General features: G+C 34.8%; 2 protein-coding genes across 12 annotated transcripts in view; both read right to left on the bottom strand.

The window, feature by feature from the left end:
• The window catches only part of LOC111451787 (eukaryotic translation initiation factor 6-2), a 4218-nt gene extending 2793 nt beyond the window's left edge, over positions 1-1425 (bottom strand). Inside the window, exon 1 of one of the 4 annotated variants that reach the window (XM_023092333.1) lies at positions 1273-1425. The gene's annotated coding sequence lies outside the window, so the exon portion shown is untranslated. Of the gene's footprint in view, positions 1-65; positions 89-191; positions 297-690; positions 780-1272 lie in introns of those variants that run through there. The other 3 variants (XM_023092336.1, XM_023092334.1, XM_023092335.1) reach the window with 3 other exon arrangements.
• Positions 1426-2575: 1150 nt separating this feature from the next.
• LOC111451285 overlaps positions 2576-10974 on the bottom strand; it is a 22541-nt gene continuing 14142 nt past the window's right edge. For 5 of the 8 annotated variants that reach the window (XM_023091652.1, XM_023091650.1, XM_023091656.1 and 2 more), the window contains 8 exons: positions 10797-10888; positions 10058-10106; positions 8703-8773; positions 8419-8538; positions 5532-5632; positions 4765-4810; positions 3533-3579; positions 2576-2924 (listed from right to left, as the gene is read on the bottom strand). In XM_023091652.1, the coding sequence (XP_022947420.1) occupies positions 2843-2924; positions 3533-3579; positions 4765-4810; positions 5532-5632; positions 8419-8538; positions 8703-8773; positions 10058-10106; positions 10797-10888 (608 nt within the window). In that variant the 3' untranslated portion in view covers positions 2576-2842. Of the gene's footprint in view, positions 2925-3200; positions 3294-3532; positions 3580-4764; positions 4811-5531; positions 5633-8418; positions 8539-8702; positions 8774-10057; positions 10107-10796; positions 10889-10974 lie in introns of all 8 variants that reach the window. The other 3 variants (XM_023091653.1, XM_023091655.1, XM_023091657.1) reach the window with 3 other exon arrangements.

The following is a 10974-nucleotide window of genomic DNA, read 5'->3' as shown; positions in this document are numbered from 1 at the left end:
ACTAAAAAAAAAAAAAAAAAAAAACGTAAAAACAATCCTCATAATCCTGATGGTTTATTGCATACTAATTCTTCTTCTTTGAGACTACAGAGAGAGAGTGGTAATTGAGGGCGCAAAGGGATGGAGAGAGACGGAAGGACCACTAGATGGAGAGGGAGAGACGGGCGAAAACAGAGTGAGAGACAGCCTACAGGAGAAATTCTTAGCCGATGGCGAGATCGGAGGTGCCGGCTGCCAATGGAGAGAGAGAGAGGTATCGCGACGAGAGAAAAAATCAGCTAGGGCTTGCGGGGTGAAAAGGAACCTTTTTGCTTTGTGAATAATTATTAGAGATACTTTTAAAATTATTAATTATTTAATTCATTAAACTTATTTAAATATAAAAGCAATAACATCGGCAAATCTTCCTACAAAAACGTTTGTGGGAAAACAAGTTCTCTACAAACTTGGTGGCATAAACCGAATTGAACCACAATTATTCTGTTGAAGAACTTTGTGAAGAACTTCGGTAAAGGATTAAAAAAAAAGCCCTAGTCGAACCCAAGAAACCGAACTGAACCACAATTATTCGGTTGTCGACATGAATTTATCTCAAATCAAAGCAAACCAAAATTGTTCGGTTGCCAGCCTGAATTCATCTCAAATCAAACAAACGGAACCAAAATTGTTAGTTTAGTCCTTATAGTTTACCTTTGCCCAAACCGACACACCCTATCTTTCAGAGTCTCGAGTTAGCACGCAGTAGAATTTCCAATTCTCTCGTTTTTTTTTTTTTTTCAATTTTCCTCTCGTTGCACTCGTGGTCAATTGATCTCCCTCTCTCTCTCTACTTGTGCCTTCGCCAAGAAAGAGATGATAAATTTTTATAATTGAAGTTATTACATAAAAGTAAAATTAGTTTGATTTAGATCACGTTTTTCTTCATTTTTTGTGGTCATTTATTCTAATCATAGTATAAACATCAAACATCAAACATTGAACGGTAGAAGAAGCGGTTACTCAAATGCATTTCAATTTCTGCCCCAAATCCGCCTCTCTTCCCTCACATTTAAAACATGAACACTCCCTTAAAAACCAGTTTTGTATTAAATCAAATTTCTGAAGGAATGGCTAACAAATAACAGTTCAGTTCAGTTCAATCCCCTCGAACAACATCAATGTAACCAGTTCCAACAACCATACTTACAAAAAACAGGGACAAAAACAAAACGCAAGAGCCATGAATCCATTAAAATAAAACGCCTAAACGAAAGAAGAAGAAGAAGGACTGACCTGGCGTGGCGGCTCCGCTGCGACGGCAACGGCGGCGACGGAAAAAGCGAAGAGAGATTGACAATAACAGGAGAGAGAGAGAGAGAGAGAGAGAGAGAGAGAGGTTTTATAGTGAAAATTAGTGTGTGGCGGCAGAAAGAGTGCTTAGGGTTGGGCAGTTGACTCCTCAAAGGCTGCGTTTTCTATTTCTTTGGGACCAAGCAAAACTTTTATTATCAATTTTTATTTTCATTATTTATTTATAAAACATTTAAATATAATATAATATACTTCCAACCAATTTCTAACATTATCTTAATTTATTACTTTAATTATAAATTTGCTTTATTCTAAAACTTTTAAATTAGTCCTTATTTTAAATTTTAATAGTTATTAATTTAAAATTTTTAAATCTTACGATAAATTAAACTGTGGACCAATCATTTTTAAAATAATATTATAATAATAATAATAATTTTTAGTAAGTAAGATGCTATAGTTGTTATCCTAAGAATCTAATTATTATTAATAATACCTATCGTATTATTTGTTTATATGGAATTTTTTTTCGTTCAAATTTCTTATTTTTCCTTAAGAATATATATAAAACTATTTCAGTTAAATTCTTGGTTCGTTAAATTATTGGTTCCAATAAGACTAACATATTAAACATAATGAAGGTTTTAAAGACGATTAAATGATGTACGTTATGATGATCTTAACACAAACGAAATCCTATTACAAAGTTTTAAAGCAAAATATTACAAAATAATTATACTTTTAGATGTTACATAAAACATGTTACATTTCTCTTTATGTTATAATTGGTACAAGTTTTCCTTTGAAATTTGTTATAAAAACATTATTATATTTTTCTAATGAATTATGAAACATTCCCATTAAAATTTTAAAGAATTTTTTTTTTTTAATATGGGAATGTTGAGAAACTATTCAATTTGTATATTAATCAAATTTGAAGTTATTTTTAGTTCAAATTATTATAAAATTTGATATTATTAAAAGCAATAAATTGGTGGGATTTTTACATTTTATTTTGTAGATAAATAAAAATTTAATAGAAGTAAAAATTGTAATTAGAGATGTCTATTCAGAGAGGCTTATCTATGTACATTCACCACTTAATTTCCTGACTCGCTTCATGTCACAATTATAATATAAAGAGTAGATTGTGACCCTCACATTACAATAAGTAAAGCGACAATCAAGTAGCGCCCATCCGACCACACAAGGGTCTAGATGAGTACTATAATGTGACCGAGGACGGTGTATCGTTCAACGCACCACACAGAGTAAGCATTGAAGAGAAGACGAAACACGAGTAAGATATGGACATTGAGTAGACTTGAGTGTCACAAATAGACTTGTTGAAAGGCAGGATAAGGTCTCGAGCCTTACCTGAAAAGTCGGGGTTCTAAAGAAAATTTAAAAATGCGATTCTAAAATCAAGTCCGTCCATATGAAATATAAAAACTCGCCAAATTTGGTATAAGTCAAACACCAAAGGGATATTCCACGACACCATATGTCTGTTTGCCAAAATCATGTCTACACCCATCAAATTAGAAATGTCTCAAAATGTACCGTAGGAGAGGCATGGTCTCACCTCTACACCACGAACCCTGCGACCTATGTGAGCTACCTGTGGCACATGTCTGTCACAATGAGAGCAAACATTACAAGACGAGTGTCTGTACTGGACGGTCCAACCCATGTGTCAAAAGTTGGATGCATAATTCTCTCAATACAAATCAACTAACGTTTATATACATAATTCTCACCAACTTTTCCTTCTTTTTCCCATTATTAGTCTCTCTAATTGAAATTTATTAGCAAACAACTGTCCGATGTAAATTTGTGTAAAAAACAATCAAATTAATGCATCTCAAATGGAATATGAGCTAAGATAATTAGAATGCAGCTGATGTTACCTATAACAAATACATTTCAACTGATTCATTTGAGTAAATTGGAGTCTACTTTCTTTCTTTTAACACTTCTAAATTGAGGTATGAACTAGAACTCTGCAGAAACGTAACATTATTCAGCGCATAAATAACTGAAGCTCAACAAAAGTGAACCTAATAATTAAAAGTGGCCCTTTAACACTTCCACACCATACATGCTCGTTACCCACATACATTATCTACATAAAGGCTGGTGGGAAAGGAAAATGAAAAAATAACAAGTTAATTCAACATAAATGACACAAAAAGGGAGGAAAAATGCATGGAAAACTTTGCAGTTACAAATTTTCTCTTACTTGTGAAAGAACAAAACTCGCCTTTTCCCTTTTCTTCTCTCACCTGCCTGCAAGGCACAGTAGACCTTCATCAGATTCGAAAAACAAAAGGATAGTGTTTGCTCATAAGAAAGCATCCTAAACTTTTAGCTTCAAAACATATACAGCTTTCTAAGCAACATTTTGCATTGTTGGTACCTCACTCTCAAGCTTAGTTGAGATTGCCCTTCGGCCATTATGAAAGCCTGACTATAACAGCCCAAAGTCATCGCTAGTATAGATATTGTCCTCTTTGGACTTTCCCTCAAGATTTTTAAAACGTGTCTGCTAGGGAAAGGTTTCCACACCCTTATAAAGAATGTTTTGTTCCCCTCTCTAACCGATGTGGGATCTCACAATCCACCCCCTTCCGAGGCTCAACGTCCTCGCTGACACACCACCCGGTGTCCACCCTCCTTCGGAGCTCAGAGTCCTCGTTGGCACACCTCCCGGTGGCTGGCTCTGATACCATTTGTAACAGCCCAAGCCCACCGCTAGCATATATTGTCCTCTTTGGGCTTTCTCTTTTGGGCTTCCCCTCGAGGTTCTTAGAATGCGTCTGCTAGAGGTTTCCACACCCTTATAAAGAATGCTTCGTTCCCCTCTCCAACCGATGTGAGATTTTATATTGACTAAATCACATTGGAGGTAAACTGGTATTCCCAGTAACAGACACAGTGACGTCAGTTGATTGGATACCTCCTTAGAAAAGAGTGGAATGGAGAGAAGCTAAGATAAAGGTCTTAGCTGTTTCTAAACTCTAAACCTCAAGTAAGAAAGGAATGTGAGTCAAAAAAGAAGGTTAAACATCAATCGTACAAGAAAAAGGCAATCTAGGCCCTCTAAACTAAAATAAAAGGCGTAAATATCTCCCTTTGGCTAGATCAAGTTTCTAAGCTTAGTTGCAATTGGGAAAAGTTGATTCAGGGCAGAGTACAGAGAAAGCAATTGATCTTTCTTGAGGTTCAATCAACTTCCTATAAGAACATTTGGCTTATAAGAATTCACTGCTGAAGGCCGATAGTTTTATTTGTTTCATAGAATATATTTCTAAGACTAAGTCTTTTATACACTTTTGCAGTTCTTAATACTTCCAAATATAATGATTAATGGATTTCCTTTAATAAAAGATTCTCCTACAAAAGGAAAATACAAAAAATATAAGTTGCATAGAATTGGTAAATAAAAATAAAAGATAAAAACAGTGGCCGTACCCTAATAACGAATAGTCTCAAGGTTAGCACAATGGTATCTCTTAAACTGCAAAAAAGAAAACAGAACAAAATAATAAATCACTGAAGACAATGCAGTTGAGAATATTACATTATAGAAACGAATTACAATCTATCATCAGAATCAGAACTTGATTTTATGTAGCCAAGATAATAAATTCCCTAATTACATCTATGAATTGTAAATGAGTTGCTAATTAATTAATGTCAAATCGAGGTACAAATTTTCTTTACACAAAAAACTTCGGGTCACTAGGCACAGTTAAACATGTTTTGGAACTGTAGCCGGTCATGAGTTCGAGATTTTGTAATATCATGAATCCTATGTGAGCCTACATGTGTTAAGTATTTCTTTTTTCAATGAAACAAATTTTTTTTTCCCTGATTCGGTAAAAAGTAGCAGAAGTTCTTATCAACCCCTAGCAGCTCCCAAAAAACACTCCAACTAGAATGAATTATAGCAGCCTAAGACTTTGCATCTGCTATCATCACAAATCTAAGGTCCTTAGAATTTGTGTATTTATACCACATATAAGGTGTAATGGTCATGAAAAGAGCATAATGCATGGCTTCACTTCTAAAGAAACTCAGCAGCTTAAAATTTGCTTCTTAAATATTAATGCAAAGTTCGTTTCTTTTCTTTTCTTTTCTTTTCTTTTCTTTTGTTCCTTCCATGGGGGAGGGGTGGGAATATGGAAACAGAGGAAGAAATTAATCTATGATAATATAAATTCCAATTCCCTACTTACCAGCTAATATCTGCAGAACCGTTGCCAGCACGCAAGTGATGCTCAACTTTGTTTGAACCAGTTATTACAAACTCAGAGGGATCTCCAAATGGAATTGAAATCTACAAGGATGAGAATAGACATAAAAATTTGTATGGAAAGAATAATCAATGTGAAGAAGTATATCTTTCAAGATCAGAAAAATAATTGTCTACAAAAAGTAATTGTATGTATGGAAAGTATACACAGGTGTGTAAACTTTTAGTCGGGAGAATATACTATGGGTTCTTGGGCTTTTTCTTCTTCTATGACAAGAAACAAAAACTATCTTCGACATTTGGAATGTACAAGTAGTCAACTTTTTACAATAAATAAAATGAGAGAGAGAGAGAGAGAGAGAGACCCTCCTGATTACAATGCACTATATCATATTTACTTAAATATATACAAGATTGAAGGTGGTCCTCCAAGGGCATCAAGGAAATTGTATTCAGAGGTGCAACTCCCAAATCCATACGATAAAAATTAAGATTTTAAGCACAGAAAAAAGGCTATTTTTTCAACGAAAAAGATAAAAAAAAAAAATTCATTAAACCAAAATAGATGCATTCCCCTCCTTAGGATTAACATAACTGAGCCAATATGATGGAGAGAGCTTGACCACCAAATTTTTAATATGGAAGCCACCCTCTAGATTAGAGCCCTCCAAAAAAATTAAAAGGCCTCCATTCCATTTGCAATATTGGAAAGCATCATGAAAGGAGTAATATAGAAAGTAGGGAAGCTAGAAACACATTATTGAATGAAAGTGAGGCAGCCTCCTGTAATGCTCAAGGACTTATCCATTAGCAAGCTTGCGAGAGATTCTTTCACTAATATTTTCTCAAGGAGTGGGATACCTTGGGAGAAAATTGAGAGGTATGCTAAGAAAAAAGCAGCAAAGACTGCCTTGCAAGAAAAAGAAGGCTATGTTTTGAACTTAAACATTTTCTGAATTGAAACCAGTAAAAGTGCTTTGCAAGGCTTAGTATTTACACTAGAGGCCTCATCAAGAAATTCTAATAAATTTGATCCAATTTCCCACTTTCTCCAATATTCAACAAAGAGAACAGAAAGGTATCATCAATGTATTGTTCTGTAGCGATATCTGCAGTGCTAGTAGAAAGCTTCAACAACTGAAGTTAGACCTCTAGATAGAAGTGCTGTCAACAACCAAAATTAGTAAGAAAAGGAGAAGGGCCTCCGTTTCTCAATTCTTTTGCAGAAATGATTTCCTAGGTTTTTCATTAATAATTTTGGAATAATTTGCTCTGGAGGCACAAGCAAAGGCCCTCACCCTTTCCTGTACTTCTAACATCAAGAAAACTCCAACCCACTTCATCAACATCTTTTCATAATGAAGCTAAATACATCCCTTTTTGTTAAAAGGAGTTGGGAATGCACCAGTAATATCTTTTAACCTCTAGATTGAGAATACACGTCAATAGGTCACTTTAGCGCACGGTAATCATTTTCTATGGAACTTTAATAATGTCAAGATGGATAGGCCGGGTTTCTTGCAGAAAGTGAGCAAGTTTTATTCTCCATGATATAAGAGAGTATTCTCTTGATTCTTCAAGAGCCTTCTTCCTGCATTTCCTCATTGCAGAAGCTCACAGCAGTTTGTTCAGCTATCTTTCCCCCTTTGTTCTAGCTGTTATTTTGAAGGACAAATACCCCCGATAATCAAAATCTTCATGAAGAAAATTCTCCGCAGTTGTCTCAATATAAGAAGTGTAGGTCTCAAAACTAATAATGTTAGACTAGCCATTATTCTCTCTCCCTTCGTTGGTACTCTGTGTCAAGCTAGTGGAAAGGATAGTGATTCATTGTTCCTAAGCTGTTCGGATTTTGTGAAAGAATCTTTGAGCACCATAGGCCTAGAAGAGTTTCTAAGTTTGAACAGCATTCGCCAATCACCCTTCAACAAGGGACTTTTGTAGTTAATGGGGTTGCAGCTCTTTTCATTTTGTTTCGTTAAGGAGAGTTTTCTCGGGAGAAAAAAGATTGGCTTGATCTATGGGATAGTACAGCCTTTCTCGCCTCCAGGAGTGATGTCACTAACTCTTTTCGTACTTATTACCCCACAATAATTGTGGCCAACAAAAGGTGTTTTGTAGTCATATTTTGTGTCGGGCTTCCGTATGTTTACTTGAAATGTTTTATACCTCGGATGGAAAACTAAAAACTCAGAATGAGAGAAAAGAAAGAGAAAAACAAGATGCAACTAGACAGTGAAGTTAGCTCATTTCTAAACTCATTGTGTTTTCATCAAATATGTTCACTCGAATATGGCACATGTTTGTGGTAATGCACAAACATATTTGAACAAAGTGTAATCTAGAAAAAAGTTAATGTTGGCCAGCCTCAAAATGAAAAAATTAAGTTCAGATGTCATGAACTTAAAAGATCTTTCAGACAAGTAAAATAATTTGATAGCACATGCACATTACCAGACGAGAACACTTTCATCCAACAGTTCCATCCAAATGCAAATGAAAATTTTTGGGGGAATTATAATCCGCTAATCTCATATGACAGGCACACTACTATTCCACCAATAATCTACTAAATTCTTTTGTAATTAGAGCCTCTTGTTGATTATCAATGATTGGAAAACTCTCATTATGCAGTTTTTAGGCGGGATGCCCTCTACCCCCTTAGGCTGTTCTTGTTTCTTGTTTTGGGAATCTATATCTTTTGATGTTTCCTTTATTAAAATAATAATTAAAAAAATCTTACTGTAATCTTATAAGATGCCTTTATCATTGACAAGGATCCAGAATTACTTCATCAGAAACGTTTTAGACAACTGAAGATAGCTTAGCTTTTCTTTATGGTCTATGAAAATGAAGAGGGGAGATCGTACAGTTGTATTTGGAGAAAACTTTTCAGTGATGACATCACCACCAGGCCTGCTACATTTTATACTGTATCCTTCCCTTTTGATGGATAGTGTAGCCACTTCCCATGTATCTGGATATCCGGCCTGTCATGGAGTAAACATAAAGAAAACAATCAGGGCACCTAAGATTCTATTATTAATTTGGGGCCAAATGCATGAGCGTGCAAGCAGACATGTATCTACAAACAGAAATTAGATAAGTAGGGTAAATAAAAATGTCCAAAAAATTTTGATCATTTAAGTCATACCCCCATGGATACTTTATATGAAGCATGACCACTAGAAAGAGTCTTCTCTATGTGGTTCTGCATTTCGGGATCTGTTGAGACAAAAGGAGTTGTCAGTTATCTTGCTGTAAGTGGTGCCTAAAGCAAACTTATGACTTCTTACGAGAATCACAAGAGGTTCTCAACAATCTTTATGTTCAACAAAAAAGGCAAATTTAATGGTTGCCCAAAAAAGACAAATATTAATGATAGAAAAAAAATCATATTGTTAAGTCACCAATCAATCCAAAAGCTTAAGTTAATGGGTTATGGTAAGTTTAATCTTAATCTTATCATCAATATTTTAACACTTCCTCTTGTATTTAATCTTATCATCACTTTAACACTCCCCTCACTTGTGACCTTGAAAATTGAAAGAAGGCCTGAAAATCAATATTAATGGGGGAGGAAATGACAGAAAACTTAACACTAGGCCTCCAGCTATGGTACCATGTTAAATCACCTATGGATTATGGTAAATAATCTTTATCTCAATGCTTCAACATACAGAGAACTAGTTATAACTTCTCATAATCAATGAGAAGTTTTGTTTCTATTTATACATACATCCAGAACAACCAATAATCAAAAGGATAAAAATTCTCTTTGCTTAGAACAAGCATGTGCTGGAGAAGAACTCTAGTGCACTGAAAAAAAGGAGAATTTAATTGACATATGCTAGGAATTAATAGTGGAGAGATGTAAGGAATGCCACCAATGACATATCTGTTATTACTAGGTAGCAAGCACTGAGTGTAGTATAAGTAGAGTGAGTTCTCATCACTTGGGGCCACCATGTGCATCCTTTTTTTTGTTGTTTGGATATTTTATGGGTCTTATTAAGGTCTCTGGAAGGGGTTCAGAATGCTATTGATTCTTGTATTAGTTTATTTCAGAAGTGATTGGGGGGAATAGTTTTTTGTTTCCTATGGGAATTTTCTCTTGTAAACTTTGTAAGTTTGCAAACTGATGTAACTTCTAACATCTTCAACAAGAAGTCCTGTTTCGTTGAAGAAAAAAGAATGGCTAAGAGGCCAAAAAATAAGTGGCTTAAGGGAGATAATACACCTAACCCCTAGAAATTTCCTTTTGAGCAGTATATTTCGACTCCCGTTTCCACTTGTTTTCCATGCTCTAGTACTGATTCCTACCACAATTCTATACTAAATAAGAAAATAAATGGATACCCTATCTAAGATCAACCCAATGCCGTCATAACTATCTTAAAGTTCTCCACTCACCCTAGTTTCCAAACACTAATTTATACAAAAATTATGTCTAGAAAATTAAATATATAGCCCTTAACCAGATCTTAAGTATGTCCACCAGAAACTTACCACAAATAATCTTTAGGTGATCATTGGCAAAAACTTTTACAAGCTCTCCCTGCAATGGCAAAGAATGCAAGTTATAAATACAACGCAGAGTTAAATTGTAGGCAGAATCCAACTCATGAATCCCTGACCACATTCATCTCTCTCATCGGTTCGGCCCATGCAAATGAAATACAATTTAATGCCATTCAGACTGAACTTAAAGGCACGTTCACAGGTGATAGAAATTTTTGTTGGATAAAAAGAATAGCAATTTGTGTTACACCCCACCCCAAACCCACAATTGCCTACCGGATCTGGGTGCTACCTCGACATACAGAAATTAAAGTTCCTTCACACACATTGGATGAACTCAATAGATTACATCCAAGTGTCTGCCCAAAAACACGAGGTGAATGTGAAATGGACAAGGTTTTTTGGTATTTAGTGAACAATAGTTAGAAATTAATTGGTGGATCAGATACTTTTTCCAACAGAGCCAAAACAACACCCAATGATCTAATGAGATTAAAAAAATGGCTTCAATCCAAAATAATAAACAGAATAATTACAAAAGTCTTTCAAAACATAAGGCTAAAGAAAAGCAGAAGCATTAAACTTGGCAAGAGCTCACACCTCTTCCCAAAATCTTTATACCCCTCTAAAGATTCTATCATTCATGTAGCCAAATACTCTATTAAATTGGTGAATTAGACACTTTAAATTTCATTAAATTGTATTTATTCTGAATCAGATACAGCACCTTGCGCCTTCTGTTATCCAAAGGCTGGACTTCAATAGCTAGATAGGTGTTAACATCATCCGCAGTAACACGATAGTTTGGTTGCTTTGCCCCTGTTACAATTTAAAAAGTATAAGGTTCTTTTTTTTTTCTTTTTTTCTTTTTTTTTTTTTTTTTTTTTTTTTTTTTTTTTTTTTTT

Source organism: Cucurbita moschata, unplaced genomic scaffold, assembly GCF_002738365.1.
Source record: "Cucurbita moschata cultivar Rifu unplaced genomic scaffold, Cmos_1.0 Cmo_Scf00013, whole genome shotgun sequence".
Taxonomy (NCBI): Eukaryota; Viridiplantae; Streptophyta; class Magnoliopsida; order Cucurbitales; family Cucurbitaceae; genus Cucurbita; species Cucurbita moschata.
Note: the sequence above shows the minus strand (reverse complement) of the source record. Positions and strands in the feature narration are given on the sequence as shown.